Genomic DNA, 18,165 nt, shown 5'->3' on the forward strand with positions numbered 1-18,165 from the left:
CGTTTATTTTCCTTATTTCAATTGAGTTCATTACAAAATATTATCTTCAACGCCTGCTAGATTAATCAGTAATTAATCACCTTTTTTTCTATTGTTCTGGACTTGTGGAAGCTGCGAACTTGGGGGTTTCATGGTTTTCTTTTTTTGTCTGTTGTCTTATCGCTTGGATTCTTTATACTTTCATAAAATGTGAAATTTTCCCAGGTTGATAATATAGGTCCCTTGATTTCTGTACCCAATTAGTATTAAGCTTAGCCATAGAAGAAGAAGAAGAAGAAAACGAAGGAGAAGAAAGGGGCTAAAGTTGTTTAAAAAATGGGTACAAATTAAATTTCTTTTTTAAAAAAAAATGGATATAAATCAAATGGGAGCGACTAACTAGAGCGCCTTTTACTATAAAATTGGACAAAAACCTGCGCGCAGAGCCCACATGATTTCTAGTCATGCCCGATAATCACTCCGGCTCGCCCACAAGCTGTTCTGCAGTTCGTTTCTTTTCATATTCTATTGATTTTGCCGAAATTGCATAAAGAATTGACAGTCCAAAATTGCTAATGCTTCCCATCAGGATGGTATTAAACACATTTAATTTTATTCATATCTTTTCTACGCCGTTTGTCGTTTTGTTTTCCTGGGTCTACGAAGTCTCCTCTCTTTTTTTCGAAGTCTTCACTTTAACTTCTATTTTTCTTTTTCTTTTTTAACATGTTAGTTTTAAACTTTTAATGCCCGTCCTCTTTCTTACTTACGAAGGAGAACCACATACAAAGTCTGATAAGAGCTTCCACACAAAAATATTAATTATTATAGGAATGGCTTTATCTTAGACAAATTGAATCCAAACTTGAATGCCCATTCAATTTCTTATCGATTCCCAACCAGCTTTGAGAAGATTACAGCCAAGTCCACTACTACCAATTCCTCTTGGCAATTTAGCTGAAATTGTCTCCAAAAGCAGTATTCTCAAACTATATTTCGCAGAAAAGGCTTATAGAATTGCAGCAAGAGTTCAATGAGGAGAGCAGATTACTACACGTAAGATTTCTCAAGTTAAGAAAGAGTTACTTTCCTTCTTGATAGCATATCTAAATGAATTTTGCTTAGACCAATGAATGGAGCGATAAGCCTCTACAAGACAGCATATTGACAAAGGGATGTCACAACACCACGCAAAGCAGTGAGAATATGAACAAAACCAAGTAACATGAATCCTGGCCAACGAAATTGTAACGTAGGTATATTTAAAGCTGGCAAGACATATATACACCTCGTTGACCAACCAGGCACTAAATCCGCAATATACAAGACAAGGAGAACAAATCAGGGAGAAAGAAGCAAAAAAAGAACACCAAAGTGAATGTATCTAACTTGTCTTTCACAACACAAAAGTCACAACTCCTATATAAAGTCAGAATCTCCGCCAAAATGCGGCAGATCTGGATGAGGCCTTCCACCTCCCGGCCTCCTCGGGTCCCTGCATGTAATTTTAAAATGAAATTAGTAAAGAGGAACAAAGAAACAGAAGTCGCAGAGCTGAAATAACTTGTTTCCTTTTCCAGAAGCAACTTGCAAAGCTGGATTATTTTCACTCAACAAAATAATTTGCAAACAACAGATTTTTACGTCGTGCTTACCCAATAGAAGAGCACTTGAGATGTACACTTAGTTTTTCAAGGACAACGGCATAAGGCACCAAAATAGAGATTTAGAGATTAAGCCTTGCTCTATCAATTTTGTGTTTACATCTAACAAGTAAACACTAGATGGGAAGAACAGAATTTCATCTAAAACTAACCGACAGGAGATATGCATCATAGTACCTGATAAAGCGACCTGGCTCAAAGCCAGGAACATCTGGTGGTCCATACGGATCAAAACGAGCACCTGGTGGAACACCCCTGTTTGAAAAGACCAAATAAAATCAATCTTACAATATGCACTTCCCATCTTTGAAATGAGAGAGAAAGAGAGAGACTTACGGCAGTCCTCCAGGTAAATGAGGATCCCCACCCATTCCACCAAAAAAGCGAGGGTCATTAGGCCCTGCATCATAAAACATAAAGAGCTCAGTTGGCAAAAGACAAAATTAGGACTTCCTTATCTGAACCAAGACAAAACTAGTCACACACCTACAAGCATGCTCCCACCTCCTGGGCCGCCTCTACAATGACAGAAAAGGGATGGTGGAAAGACAAGATTAGCATGTATACAAATCAGAATACACCAACTGGCAAGTGCCATTCAACATGAGAGGGGAAAACACAAAAAGATATCAAACCTGGTTGGGTAAACTCCAGCACCAGGCCCAGGGAAAAGATCACTGCCACCAGAGCCAGGAATGGGAGGAACCACATATCTGTATAATCCATGTAATGTAGGAAGTAAAAATTCTGTGCCACCACTTCCGATTAAACATGATATCAGAGCTTGAAACTCTTCACAAAATTTTGCGATGGGCAAGTTAAAACGCCTGTGTGTGCGCGTGAGGGGGGGATGTCAACAACCAATACTACACATATTTCTGGTGACTTTAGAACATGCTACCCAGAATTCGAGAACAATCTGTCCCACCATAAGGGATCTCTCCTACCGCAACCTAACTACTGAGTATAAATTACCCTCCTCTCAGAAACTAAAGAGATAAATCGCATATTTATCTGTCTGCCTGCTCCTCCATCCCTTGATCCCTAATCTGATTTCCGTTGAGAAAATTATCCACGCAACTTATACTAAGAACCTGCTTTCTTTTCTGTTCTTCTCAATTTTTCCATCTATTTCCTATAAAATCTACTGATAACTGCCACAGCTGACCATTAACAGCTCATCACCAAATCACATACTTAGGCCCACAAATGAACTAAATCTGAATACTTAGCAAAATAGCATAACCCTCAAATAACCCTTGAATAACAACACTAGAAACACACCCTTGTGGGTTTCATTTTATTTGGTCTAATATAATCTCAGAAAGAGAGGCACTAAAAGAAGTTGTTAAAAGAGTGGAAGAGAAGAAAATCACTGCAATTGCTTAAGAGGAGTAGAAGATTTATGCAAGGACTTTGTATGAGAAAATACAGAAGGAAAACAGAGCATTGAGCTTGACTTGGAAGTGTTTGAAAAGCCTGCCAGTCTGACAGGGGAGCAAATACATCCCAACTTTGAACAGAAACATCCTTGAGCGCCTAAAATTATTTTCTGAGATGCAGGATGAAAGGCTTTTTATGAGGAAATTTAATCCTACCACCACCACAGTACCTATGGGACGAGCCTGCAACATAGGTTGCGAAAGTAGTAGGGTGCGGGAGGGGGGTGTTGGGAGTGACTCCTCAAATGATAAAAGTATAACTGCCATATAAAGAAGAAAAATGGGTGGGGATCTCTTACAGAAAGGATAATCAAAAGCTCTCCTCTTCAGAGACCCCAACCTAAGACAAAAGCCAAACGAATAGAAGGAGGATAACCGCTTGGCTAGCTGAGCCAGAACAAGAGGAAAAGGCAGGGAAAAATAGAGAGAGCAAGTCAGCACTGCTATAGCTCCAACAGCAGTCGAGAGGGGTATTGTTCAAGGATCTAGCTGAGCGATCTCCCTCGAGGATCAACATAGAGATGAGAGAGGTGAGTAAGGCATCAAGGAATACCAAAATACTGCTAGTGTAAGGTTGACATCCCAAATGATTAAGCTAGTTGTATGTAAAGGATATAGGTCTTGATAAGAGAAAGATGAGAGACTATTCCGAGATGGAATTACCATGTCAGCTCCAGAATTTTATTAAGTGGGAAGACGACAACAGATGACACCCAAGTAGATTCATGCCACATCTGGCCTGTGGATGGAACATGAGGGGAAACAGTTATATTCCCTCCACAGGGCCCCCTATTTCGAGTTAGATTTTGAGCAGTAACGGTCTATCTGATTAGGCGTTGACTGCAGTTAAAATATGAACTTCAACTCCTAGAGCTTACAAAGGCATACTGCAGAATTCTTATAAAAAAAAAGGTATACTGCAGAATTTGAAGGAGACTTGTCCCGTGGTGATACGCAGATTCTCGAAGGCCCGAGCTTCCCCTCCCGTCCAATCTCCTTCCGGATCAAGGCCAGACATGACCTTGAGAACGACCTTGACCTCGAATAGGTCTTCGGCTTCAATTCGGTTCTGTTCTATGATGTATGACCTCAGCAGAAGGAGGGGTTGTTCTCTTCAAAGTCAAAGGCCATTGTTGGATGCTTTCTACACTGCCACCCCCTATGATCTCATCTTTTTGACATGGAAAGGAGACGACAGGGGCAGGGGAAGCTATTTCATTTGGGGCAGGCGCCGGACGTGCTCTTTCTTGGTATATAATTGATCCATTGCCTTTCATCTATTCCAGTTTTGTTGACATCGGGTGAGAAAGTAAAACCACTTTCAAGTTCTTCCAACATTGATGATTCACTTCAACATTCTGATTCTTATGTTTTGTGGCATGTCCAGTGCCTCTTTTTTCCTTATGGAATCTCCATCTTTACAAGTTGAATTAAAGTAAGAATGCCATACTGTAGTCCTTCGAGCCCTTTTGTTGTCGGATCTTGAAAATCTAGATCTCTCTAGTCCTTGAAATTAGGAGCGTCCATGAAGGAACAATCATGTGGGGAAAGAATGGCCTGCTTGGAAGATTCAAAAAAGCCAAGCCTTTTCACATCACAAAGTCTGGGAACAAGGAAAGCCCGGAGTGCATGCTAGTGTCAGTGTAGCTCAAATAGCTAAAGGAACAACTATTATGAGAAATTGAAAAAGAGGCATTGCCAGCTAGGTATAGAGCCAAGGTATGGCCCCTTGAAACGTGTACTTTGAGGTGAATAGTATCTAGGGCTAGCAGGCTAGGTTGTCTTCTCCCAATCAGTTCACCCCTCCCGAGACCTAAAGGAAAGGGAAGAAAGTACATAATCCAAGGTCATACAGATGGAACAAGTACAGGGATTCGAGAGGAGGCGAGGAGGAGAGTGGCAGCTCTCCATCTTTCACCTCTAACAAAAACCTATACCTTGGAATCCTTCCATTTTCTCATCTTTTTCAAGGTATATGCATCTCAAGTTGAAAATACCAAGGTAGAGGAGCATCATACAATCATACCTCACATAATATGATGATGCAATTCATATAAAGTGACATTCTGAAAATGTGTTGATCTACTGCACCTATCTAGGTATGAGCAACCAATAAGCTACATATCAAGGTATATATCAATAATTATTGACAGGAATAAGAACAAATCTCTTTTATTTGGCATTACCCTGAGGGAAAAGAACTTCCAGGCTGATACGGGTAATCAGATCTGCGCTCAGCACTAGGTTGGTCTTCGAGTCCTCCTTTTCCAGAACTGCATACAGGGAATTGTAACTTATGAATTTAATTTGTCACATCTCCAAAGTCCAAATTACAAGTTGAAAAACAAACCAATGGCACGTACCTTGAAGTCTGAGTAGACGAATTCACCACAGAAGAACCACTATATTTGCTAAGGACTTCTTTGTTTAGTTCACCTACCAGCTTACCCAAATTCTTGAACTGGGCATTGTAATTCGTTCCCCCATCTTCGACAATGTAGTCCTCGACGCTGCAAATTAGCAAGATGGACCAATTAGAACACTCAGAAAGTTACAAATCAAAAAAATAACGGAACACTCAGAACATATTCCCTTTTTCAACTAGCAACGGAAGGGAAAAAAGGTACTTTCTCCTTGCACTGGTTTAGGGGTCATAATGCAGAGCTGGAGGGTTGTTGATGTAACAAAAGAAAGGAACTTACCTTAGCTCAAGATGAAGAGGCTCATTATCGCCATCCCTGAGTGTATCTATAAGCAGCTTATTGTTCATTGCAAGGCACTTCACCAACACCTTTTTGGAGCTCTTCTCAGGCTTTGAATACACAAAGGCATAACTATCCTCAAATTCATTCCAATGATCAATCCCTACCTCATCTACTCAAAAGAAATAGACACAATCATTGCAAATACATATGATGCATCCTAATCATTCCTAATTACACAGAAGTTTATCTGAAATAACCTGAAAATCTCAGAAACAGACTGCAAAAGAAAAGGTGGAAGCGAAAATAATTGCATATCAACAGAAACTGAAGTTTCCAATAATCATTGACACCCACACAGATGTACAAAGGAACAGGACTTTAAAAGGCAGATACTCCTCTTCTTTCTGTTTTAACTAGATTAGGACAGACTAAAATGCAGTAATCTCTTCTGGTGCGTGTTTCTCTATAAAGTTCGTCTATTCATCTTTATCAAATACTAGTAAAGTTTCTCAATTCTAGTCTTTAGGAATAAGAAATAAGTAAAGCACGGCTCAAAACTCGTGGATAAATGGGCCTGCCCCTCTATCCTTCTCCACTAAAATACCAAGCTTTTATCTACAACGGGATCCGAATTGTGACGTGCACCTAACCCCCACACATCACGTGCTGCATTCTTACCACTAGACCAAAGGCCTGGGACAAAATAGCCTCTCTTTTTTAAAAAATATTCATTATTGACCAAAACCATAAACTTCTAAATAAGAACAATCACCAGCACTAATACTATGGCTCAAGAAATATACAAAATCATGGGTGAAGCTACATGTTATAAAGGCACCCTTCATCAAAAAATTACACTACGTGTATATAGGTAAAATATAAGATTTTAGAAGTATATAAATTGAACACTCTTTCTCGGAGAATATTTTTCACTTCTTTCAAGCTTGAACACCCTTGAGTAAATTCCTGGCTTCGTCATTGTACGAAATAATACTCACAATTCTAAAGTTGCAGCAGGAATATCAAAAACCCAATACCAAAAATTCAAATAATACTACACCTTAAAATCAAAGAAAAAATGGGAAAGCTGAAAACTTAAAATACGAGAAAAACGTACCAGCGGAGGAGGAAGAGAGAGCGTCATCGGTGGAGGCGGAAGGCCCAGTGGCGTGGAGAACAAACCCAGAAGCTAGGAACGCAGCGTGCACCGCGAAAGCTACCTTATCGTGGGCCTGGCGGAAAGTGGGCCTTGAGGCCCGTATTACTGCCATAACCGATTGCTCCGTCGACATTGTTATCGGAATAATGTGAGAAGAAGAGAGTAGTGTTTATGCGATTTCGGATGAGTGGAACAACTTCTAGCGCTTTGTAGTCTTGTAGAAGAAGAAATGACCAAATGAAAAGGAAAACCCGAGTTATTCTAGTACTAGCAGCCAATATATGTATCCCGCACCGACTTGAGTCTCCGTCTCTCGAACTTTGTACATAATGCAATTTGGTCCTCCGACTATCAAATTTGACAATTACTCTGTTTCATTTTATATTGTGGCATTTGGCTGAAAATAAAGTTTAAAATGTCAAATTAAGTCCTACTTATATATGTAAATTGTAATCACCAGCTCAAATTGTAATGTTGCTATTTTCCCCCTAAATTGTCTTGCGCTAATTATATAATTGGGTAAGTTAATACAAATTATTTAATCTCCTTCTCCAAAATTAAAAACGATAAGTAGAGTTAGAAGATATGACACATTATATAAGATATTTACTTTTTTTTGGTTACTTGGATATACTTATAGATAAAATAAAAAATTATGAGTTTAGGTAGTGTTACGCTGCCCACAAATCGAGAGTAGTCTATTGCTATATTTACGCTATTACATTGTGAAGTGTTTCTCAAAAAGTTAGCTCCTAGAATATCTGCTTATAGTGCTTTATTTGCAAACACAAAAGGAACTACGAAAATAGTGGTGTTGTTATGGATATGGTAGATATGCCCTAGATTCAATCTCACATTTGATGATTTAAACTATATTTTTGTGAACGTTATTTGATATAAAATATATATGGCATTTGATATTCTTTTATCATTGTTATTAATTGCTTGATTAATTTGATAAGGTCCTTGATTAAATTTTGAGACTTGACATTGTGATGGAGATCATGATAATGAGAGTGAAGTTTCTTATAATTTAATCTAAATTTGTTCTTGATCGTAGGATTATTAATTTGGACATTAGTAATCCGATTAGATCAATATTTATGTGATCGTCTTTATGGGATAAAGATTAGTTGATCTCATTAACTAAATTACATAGATAGATGATGCATATAGAGATATGATCATTGAACCGACTCATTGGATAATTCCTAATGGTTAGAATTACCATAAACTGTCAATAGGATATTCTCTTGAAGAATGTGATGTAAGAGTTTCCTTTGACCTGAGATCGTCATAGTAATTGACAAGTTATTTATTGTGTTTTGATACTAGACACCTATGGCCCTAGGGCGATAGTTGAAAGGATATTGAGTACGATTAAATACTTGTAGAATTAGTGATTGATTGATCACGCCCAACTCTAGTCCTAAAAAGGATAAGCGGTCGCTGCAAATATAATTCGGTCTAAAAGTCCGGATTCGAATCCCACAGAGAACTAAGGTTTAGCTATATCTGTTTAATATCACTAAAAAGACAAGTTTGAACAATTTTCTAAATTATAAAGATTGAGATTTATATTTCTAACTAATTAACTAGCAAGTACTAGAAAACGATAAAATTATCAACTAACTAGACTAATGATTGGAGACTAAATTAAGGAGGTCTAGAGTTATGATTTCCCCAATTGTCGGAATCCTTCTAGCTATGTTCCCTACAATTTTTTCAATGTATTCTCTACTGATCGTGAGCACTTTAGGTGTCGTAATTCTCTCTCGAGCAATTACAACAATTTACTAGACATATTCTCTCGAACTACGCTAGTTGACTTTATCTAACCGCTCATTATGACCACGTCAAGGCTTTGTTATTTCTAAACCTGCCTTTAAATCCACTGTATTGATTTTTCACATACGTTAGGAGTGACGTTGTTCAACAACTACCTAAATATGTACTCTTTCTCAAGCAACACATAATAAATAGGACAGTCAATCGATGGCCATTCAATCAACAACAACAAACACGTAGTTAAACAAGTAGAGAAATCCAACGGCTCAATTATATAAAAACATAACAAGAATTTATCCTACAAAAGGTTCTATCAAAACCCTAGATAACAAATTAGCTATTCATAATAGTATGTAAAAGTACAACACTAAAAGTCATAACCAACGATGAAAAAATAGGAAGAGAAAGGAAAAACTCGTAAAAGAATTCGCCGCCTTGCTCTTATTGTGTCTCTGCCTCCTTAGGTCGAATCTGTGTCAAAAATTGATCTCTTCTCCTCCTTAGGTCTAAATTATGTCAAAAGTACTTCTCCTCCTCTTAAAATACCGTTTTTCCATGTATATATACCAAGTAGGGTCGGGCCCAAATAATTATACCTTCTCCTATGCGAAAAAGGACAATATTTCACGTCTGGACTGCCGCGGCCCGAGCGCGGTACATTGCAAGGCTACTGTTTCTGCCGCGTCATGTCCGCAGTCGCGGTTTCGCTCGCGTTTTTCACCCTGTTCTGTTTGTAATTTTGAAAAACATAAAACATAAAAGTTGTAGCACTTTGAGTTAGCTTTCCAACAATATTGTGGAGCCCAAAAAGAGTTCTAAGCAAAAAGTTATGTGCATTTTACTAGACAATGCGCAATATGCCTACGCGATTCTTCGTTTTGTTGCTCTATCATCTGTTGATCCCCGAATACGATCCCCGCTTAATTCCTTGGGCTTTTACTCAGACTTCAAAACTCCAAATCACTTGAATTCATTCCATAACAGCTACATAGCTCGGAATCACTCCTACAAGGCATAAAACACACAATTAGTGCAAGACACTAGCGATTAAAGCTCAAACTCAATTAAAGTGCAGTAAATTTGAGTGTAGTAAGCGACTAAAATACGTAATTATAGCCTATCATCAACACCCCACACTTAAACCATTGCTCGTCCTCGAACAATCAAACTACACTTTTTTATAGACACGACCTTTTTAAACAATTCTCCTAACTCATCACACCAAGAGTATTTAAAATAGACTAAGCACAAAAGCGTAACATCTTGACCTCAAGATTTGACTCACAAGTACCACGCATTATTCACAACTCACTCACTTACTCTAACATAGAGGTCACTGACATTACCTTTTCTTTATAAATCAAGTGCCCTCACACAACAAAAGAGAGTAGTTCCACAAAATAAAATTTAAGAACACTTAGGAACTCAAGATAGAAAGAATTCACTCACTCTCAGAAATAACATTCATATGCCACAAAAGTTGCACCATAAGCTTGCCCGTAGTGTACTACTTCACTAATCGAGCTCATTCAATCTAGGATCAATTAGGACTTTATTTAGTTGTAATGTAGGCTAGGAGACGGGTAGGATACATTTAGATATAAGAGTGACTACACCTCCCTAAGCACTTTAATACATATACTTTAACATTCAAATCTCATACTTATGTCAAACCAAACTCCGCCTTCACATCAATGTATATTACCCCATTCTTCTTTAAGCACACTTACATCAAGAGCCACCACTTATTAAGGAATTTTTTTTCACAACAATCAAACTATTTTTTTTCAATTCAAGTGTCACTTACTTTTTCAAAACAGTGTACCTTTCTCCTTATTTAATTAGTTCCACTCAAAAGCCAAACCAACCACCACACACTTTAACCTTTACAAAGTTCATAAACAATTCAAGTGCTCATGAGAGGTTACAATGGTTCAAATAGATGGTTAATTCAAACAAATGGGTAAGGCTTGTAATGTGGCTGCCAAAGAAACATGATTACAGGCTCAAAGGAGTTAACTACGATACATACAATTATGTGGGTAAAATATACATATCTGGCTCAACAAAAAAATGCCTATATCACTTCCAAGAGTGAACAAAACTACTATTTCGCTTTGCAAACACACATGACAAGTTCTAGGCATCAAATGCAATGCACAGAATAACACAAAACCTTACATACACATGGCACATAACTCACTCAAGATTGGATTCATACACACTCTAGTCAAAGCACTTAAGCAAAGTTAAGATCATAAAATTTAAGGTACTTCTACAAGAGTCAAAACCTGAGCCTAAGCATCACAACCAAAGTACTCACTATTCTCAAGGCATAACAAAGTCAAGAAATATCTCTTAGTTGAAATATATATGATATATTTGATACTCATAATTAAAACGCTCATAAGTTAAAACCAACTTTGAATTGGATTAACTCATAAAGTCCATGAAAGGACGAGCGGCTGACTTAACCCATTAAGAATGGGATATGATTTTTCTCTATTAAATACTAATAAGGATCTTATAATCCAATTTGAAATTGGACTTTATGGAATGCCCATAAAAATTGGCTGTCACGAGACCCATGGAATGGGATTCGAACCGGCCATTGAAAATTTCATAAAAATAAACTTTTACCTTAAGTAAATCATTACCTCAATCAAATATGAAAAGGGTTTATAGGTGATGTTATATAAAGGGTGATGGAAGAAAATTTACCAATTTTTCCTTGAGAAGAAAACCCACTTTGTGAAAGTGAGAGTGCAATACAAAGCCAAGAGAGAAAATATAATTACAAGAAAAGTATTTCTTGTTCTTCTAATTTGAGTTGAGATTTTTGAGAAAAATTTAAGCACAAGTTTTTCGTTCAATTTATTCGCGGGTTTCATTGATCAAAGAGTTGATAGCAAAGATCGGTCTCGGTGTAGATACGCATAGAGTCTTCGCACTATCGAAGAATTTGAAACGAGACTTTCTTCACCAGGTACGTCTTAGATCCGATCTATTGACATGTAAATAAATTTTAAATATGAAAAGATCTGCCTAAGATTGTTATTATCTTCCGTTGCGTGTTACGAACACTTACATGCAATCCTTGAGGTGGTGTTGTCTAAAACCTGCTTTCAGGCCCCTTCCTTTGGTAGTATATTTTCTACCCTATTTGATTCTCGCTAGTTGTGGTTTACGACTGGATTCCCCAACCCTGCTAGCAATGACCTCCGTGCAGAAATGACAGGGTTATAATGAAGTCCCTGAGTTAATCACAGAAGCGGATCCAGGATTTAAATTTTATGGGTTCAACTTTTAAATTTTTAGCATTGTATCCATTATATTTTTAAAGTTGTGGGTTCATATTTACTATTTTTGTCATTTTAATGAATTTTTAAAAATAAATTTTTACTCTGTATCAAAAAATATGGGTTCAGTTGAACCCGTGATACTATACTACATCCGCCACTGGTTAATCATATGTATTATTACCTCTATGGCGAGCAAATAATCACTTCAAGCGGAGCGAAATTGTTATCCACGGCAAACTGCAAGCCTTGCAATAATGCTAGTAATTTGATAAGGAGTTAGTGGTGTATGCTTCTAAAGAGATACCACTTGCCCATTACTCAATCAGCTCACCACTACTGCTTCTAAAGTTCCATTCCATACCATTTGCCCTTGGATTCTCTACTGGTGTTGAGCTTATTAGAGCCCTTGTCAGGGGTTCCCATGTAACAATTTATGGTCTGCTTAGTTACATTCAGAGAGAATATTATTCTATTCTCTTCAAAGTATTCCATACCAAATGCTTGGATCTCCTATACATGAGCATGTAATCCTTCGTTCCTTTCAGGTACCTCAAAACTTTCTTTGCAGCTTTCCAATGATCAATTCCTGGGTTACTCTGATATCTTCCTAGCATTCCGACCGCAAAACTAATATCCGGTCTTGTGCAAGTCTGAGCATATATCAGACTACCAACAATTGAAGAGTAAGGAATTGATTCCATTTCCTTTCGTTCTACAACATTCTTAGGGCATTGCATGAGACTAAATTTGTCCCCTTTTTGAATTGGAACAATTCCTGCTGAACAATTATTCATGTTAAATCTCTCTAGAACTCTTTCGATATAGCATTTCTGAGACAATCCCAATAATCCTTGTGATCTATCATGGAATATTTCTATTCCTATCACATAGGATGCCTCACCCATATCTTTCATTTCAAAATTCTTAGAGAGAAAATCTTTAGGCTCACGCAATATACCTAAATCATTAACAGCAAGTAGAATATCATCAACATATATGACTAAAAATATAAACTTGCTCCCACTGATCTTTTGGTATATACACCGATCAACGGTATTTTCCACAAATCCAAAAGATGTTATGGTATCATTAAACTTTATATACCATTGTCATGAGGCTTGTTTAAGTCCATATATTGACTTCTTCAGTTTACACACCATTTGACATTTTCCTTTAGTTTCGAAACCCTCTGGTTGGTCCATATAAACTTCTTCCTCGAGGTCTCCATTAAGAAAGGCAGTTTTCACATCCATTTGGTGTAATTCTAAATCATAATGAGTCACCAAAGCCATAATAATTCTTAAGGAGTTTTTCTTTGAGACCGACAAAAAGGTCTCCTTATAATCAATGCCTCCTTTCTGAGTATAACTCTTGGCAACAAGTCTAGTTTTGTATCTCTCAATATTTCCATTTGAATCGTGCTTGGTCTTAAAGACCCATCTACACCCGATTCTTTTAGAACTTTCTGGCAATTCAACAAGATCCCAGACTTTATTGTATTCCATGGATTTTAACTCTTCCTTCATGGCATCAATCCATTTGTCAGACTCATTACTTTCTATGGCTTGTGAAAATGAAACCGGATCCTTATTAAGACCAATGTCAAAATCCGACTCTTGAAAATAAACCACATAATCATCCGAAATAGCCGATTTTCTAACTCTTTGAGATTTTCTTAATGGCATTTCTTGTGGTTCATTTGTGTCAGATATTTGTGAGTTAGTTTCTTCATGAAGTGTTTCATCCAAATGTTACTCGGTGTTGTCACAGTGTTCTTCAACAACTGGAACAATATTTGGTATTTGTGTGGAAGTAGGCACATTTGTGGGTAATAGAATATTGACCCTCACCTCTTTTATTTCCACACTTTGCTTTTCAATACTCCCACTAACTTCACCATTCTCAATGAATCTTGCATTACCGGTTTCAACAATTCTCGAACTATGGTTTGGACAGTAAAACACATACCCTTTAGATTTCTCTAGGTAACCAATAAAGTAACCACTTACTGTTCTAGAATCTAATTTCTTTTCTTGTGGGTTATAAACTCTAGCTTCCGCTGGGCAACCCCAAACATGCAGGTGCCTTAAACTAGGTTTCCTTCCTGTCCACAGTTCAAAGGGGGTCTTTGGAACTGCCTTACTAGGAACCCTATTTAACAAATATACAGCGGTTTTAAGAGCATACATCCACAATGATTTGGGTAATGAGGAATTACTTATCATGCTCCTAACCATATCCATAAGTGTTCGATTGCGCCTTTCTGCAACACCATTTTGTTGAGGTGTTCCTGGCATAGTATACTGTGCACATATGCCAAGTTCCTCGAGCAACTTTGCAAATGGACATGGACATTGTCCTGATTCATTATATTTTCCATAATATTCACCACCTCTATCTGACCTAATGATTTTCACCTTTTTATCTAATTGCCTTTCAACCTCATTAACAAACACTTTGAGAGCATCTGCTGCTTGAGATTTTTCTTTCAGCAAATAGATGTATCCATAACGTGAAAAATCATCGATAAAAGTGATAAAATATTTCTCTCCATCAAAAGATGGAACATCAAAGGGTCCATAAATATCGGTGTGTATAATTTCAAGAAGCTGGGTGCTTCTTGTGGCATCTTTCTTACTATGTTTGGTTTGATTTCCCTTAATGCAATCCAAACACATAGTAAGATCAGTAAAATTTAGATTCGGAAGAATCCCATTTTTTACTAATCTTTCTAACCTTTCTTTGGATATATGACCCAAACGTCTATGCCATAAGTAAGCAGAACTTTCATCTAGTGAACTACGTTTCATTCCAACATTATGTTGAACAGTAAGAAGAGATTCAGAAAAAGCAATATTGAGTTTCAATTTATATAAACCATCACTGAGAAAGCCAGAACCATAAAAAATAGCATTCTTATATAAATTGAAACATCCATTTCCAAACTTTAAATCAAATCCAGAAACATCAAGTCTTGAAAGAGAAATCAAATTCCTAGAAACTGAAGGTACATAAAGAGTCTGTAATAGATCAAGGTGACGTCCAGTCTCCATGATCAAACGATAAGTCCCTATGCCTTCAATTGGAGCCTTCATGCGATTTCCCATGAACAAGAAATCCTTATTTGGATTTGTAGTTTGGATCGTAAGGAATCCCTGCAACGTAGTAGATACATGAGCAGTTGCACCAGAATCAAGCCACCAAGTATTATTAGGAACTTCTACTAAATTTGATTCGAAACATACAAAAGCACTAATTGTACCTTTCTTTTCGAACCAAGCTTTACGTTTCAGGCAATCTTTCTGATAGTGTCCTTCCTTGTTACAGAAACGACACGTATCTGCCTTATGTTCCTTGTTAGCATCCTGTTGAGCTTTAGCAGGTGCTTTCTTCTTCTTGAACTTGTTGGCCTTCACTTTAAGTCCTTTACCAGCTCCTTGACCCATGAGGTTAATTGAATGATTCCCTTGTTTCTTAAGTCTCGACTCCTCCTGAGTAAGCATACTGGACAATTCACTAACATTCCACTTATCCTTAATAGTGTTATAGTTAATTTGAAAAGGTCCATACTCAGGAGGTAACGAGTTCAGAATAAACTGAACCAAGAAGGAGTCATCCACTTTCATCCCCAAGGTCTGAAGTCTTGCTGCAATGTTAGTCATCTCGATGATATGGTTTTGCATACTACGCGACCCATCAAACTTCATGGTCGTGAGTTCAGCCATTAGTGTACCAGCGAGAGACTTATCTGCAGAACGAAAACGTTCTTCCACAAACGTCAGGTATTCCCTGGCACTTTCTGTTTGTGGAATAGTACTCTTAATGTTGTTGGCAATATTCATTCGCATAAACATAAGGCTTAGCCTGTTAGAGCGTTCCCATGCTTTATGGAAAGACTTCTCATCCGCACTGCTCGAATCAGTAATGGCAGCGGGCTTATCATTCAGCAGAGCCAAGTCAAGATCCATCACACCTAAGTGGAACTGGACTTGTTCACGCCATTCAGAGAAGTTCAATCCATTGAACATAGTAACAGACGAAGCAAGCGAATGAAAAGGAATAGCTGTAAAATAGATAATACATGCTCACAAATCAATATGGATTCAACAAAACAATTAAAGCATATCGCAATTCTCCTTTGGGTAGATACTATGACACACTATCATAATTTAAATGCCATTTAGTCTTTAATAGGTAATTAAATATTTTTAACCAAATATATATGCAATCTTTGAACAGACAATATATATTTGATTAAGAATATTAATTTACCTCATCATATTCACTATTCATAGAATAATTGATTCACCTTTGGGTAAATCCTTAAGTTCTAGCAATAGTGAAAATTAATTTATCCACTAATTTTTATTATAGGCATTTCATTAATTTCATGGATAAACTATAATTTTATGTATGCGTATTTTCATAAACAAACTAGTTTGGTTACTTTGGTGACTAACAAACTATATAACATAAGTGCACACACAAAATAGAGATCATAAGTTTTTATGCATGTGAATACTTTAAACAATCTAGTTTGGTCACTTTGGTGACTAACAAACTATATATACATTGATCACATATATAAAATAAACAATAAATAATTTCACCAACCTAATAGCCCAAAACAGATTACTATACTGTCCAAGAATTTTAAAAAAAGTTTCAAATCAATTTATGACATTAAGGCATCATTAACGTTACTCCTGTATCATCAAATTCTTGCATATCGTATAATCGTTATCTTCTAATATCATAACCAATCGGCACGATTGATGTTTATCGATCTTAAAATATGTCACTAGAAAACAAGTTCACTGAATAGTAGCTATTACATAATGCTAGGAAAAAAAATTAATGATCTAATTATGAAAGGAAATAACTAAAAATCAGGAAAAAAATGATAAAAAAAGGAAAGAAAAATAATATGAAAGGTAGAAACTTACCACAGAGACAAAAATTCTCTTTTTTAATTTATTTTTTTGAGAAAAAGATACTAAACCAACTTAGAGAAAAAATAAACAACAAGAAATTCTATTATCGAGAGGAAACAAGAAAAAGGCTTTATCCCCGACAAAGCTTGACTCATGAAGGAGAAAAAAAGGTAAAATATGAAGGTTTGTGAATAGGCCATCTTATGTATGACAGAGAAATTAGACGAACACGACACGGGCAAAGGATTGTACCAAATGCAGCGCCTCTCACTAAAAGAAAATGTACTTACAATTAAATTATTAGACCTTTTGTTGCAACACATAGATTCTCTTTACGACCAATGAAGTTAAGAAAGATTGTAAACAAAACCATTTTACTCATCATCCTAATAGATTGGATTACATATGTGCACAGTATACTATGCCAGGAACACCTCAACAAAATGGTGTTGCAGAAAGACGCAATCGAACACTTATGGATATGGTTAGGAGCATGATAAGTAATTCCTCATTACCCAAATCATTGGGGATGTATGCTCTTAAAACCGTTGTATATTTATTAAATAGGGTTCCTAGTAAGGCAGTTCCAAAGACCCCTTTTGAACTATGGACAGGAAGGAAACCTAGTTTAAGGCACCTGTATGTTTGGGGTTGCCCAGCGGAAACTAGAGTTTATAACCCACAAGAAAAGAAATTAGATTCTCGAACAGTAAGTGGTTACTTTATTGGTTACCCAGAGAAATCTAAAGGGTATGTGTTTTACTGTCCAAACCATAGTTCGAGAATTGTTGAAACCGGTAATGCAAGATTCATTGAGAATGGTGAAGTTAGTGGGAGTGTTGAAAAGCAAAGTGTGGAAATAAAAAAGGTGAGGGTCAATATTCTATTACCCACGAATGTGCCTACTTCCACACAAATACCAAATATTGTTCCAGTTGTTGAAGAACACTTTGACAACACCGAGCAACATTTGGATGAAACACTTCATGAAGAAACTAACTCACAAATATCTGACACAAATGAACCACAAGAAATGCCATTAAGAAAATCTCAAAGAGTTAGAAAATCGGCTATTTCGGATGATTACGTGGTTTATTTGCAAGAGTCGGATTTTGACATTGGTCTTAATAAGGATCCGGTTTCATTTTCACAAGCCATAGAAAGTAATGAGTCTGACAAATGGATTGATGCC

General features: G+C 36.9%; 1 protein-coding gene across 1 annotated transcript; it reads right to left on the minus strand.

Moving 5' to 3' along the window:
- Nucleotides 1–1,157: 1,157 nt before the first annotated feature.
- LOC104243828 (probable proteasome inhibitor) lies at nt 1,158–7,202 on the minus strand. The gene is made up of 9 exons (XM_009799091.2): nt 6,908–7,202; nt 5,788–5,959; nt 5,449–5,595; nt 5,272–5,358; nt 2,279–2,356; nt 2,130–2,161; nt 1,980–2,043; nt 1,821–1,898; nt 1,158–1,474 (listed from the first exon to the last, which is right to left on the minus strand). Exons 1-9 carry the CDS (start codon nt 7,080–7,082, stop codon nt 1,399–1,401), a joined length of 909 nt encoding a protein of 302 aa, XP_009797393.1. The 5' UTR covers nt 7,083–7,202; the 3' UTR covers nt 1,158–1,398.
- Nucleotides 7,203–18,165: the final 10,963 nt, after the last annotated feature.

Source organism: Nicotiana sylvestris, chromosome 7 (genome assembly GCF_000393655.2).
Source record: "Nicotiana sylvestris chromosome 7, ASM39365v2, whole genome shotgun sequence".
NCBI lineage: Eukaryota > Viridiplantae > Streptophyta > Magnoliopsida > Solanales > Solanaceae > Nicotiana > Nicotiana sylvestris.

Coding starts and splice junctions, on each gene's coding strand:
- LOC104243828 (XM_009799091.2), bottom strand. CDS start 7,082: ATGTCGACGGAGCAATCGGTTATGGCAGTAATACGGGCCTCAAGGCCC. Junction 2,357..5,271: donor GGAAGTTCTTTTCCCTCAGG/GTAATGCCAAAT, acceptor TGGATTATACAG/ATATGTGGTTCCTCCCATTC. Junction 2,044..2,129: donor AGGTGGGAGCATGCTTGTAG/GTGTGTGACTAG, acceptor TTTATGATGCAG/GGCCTAATGACCCTCGCTTT.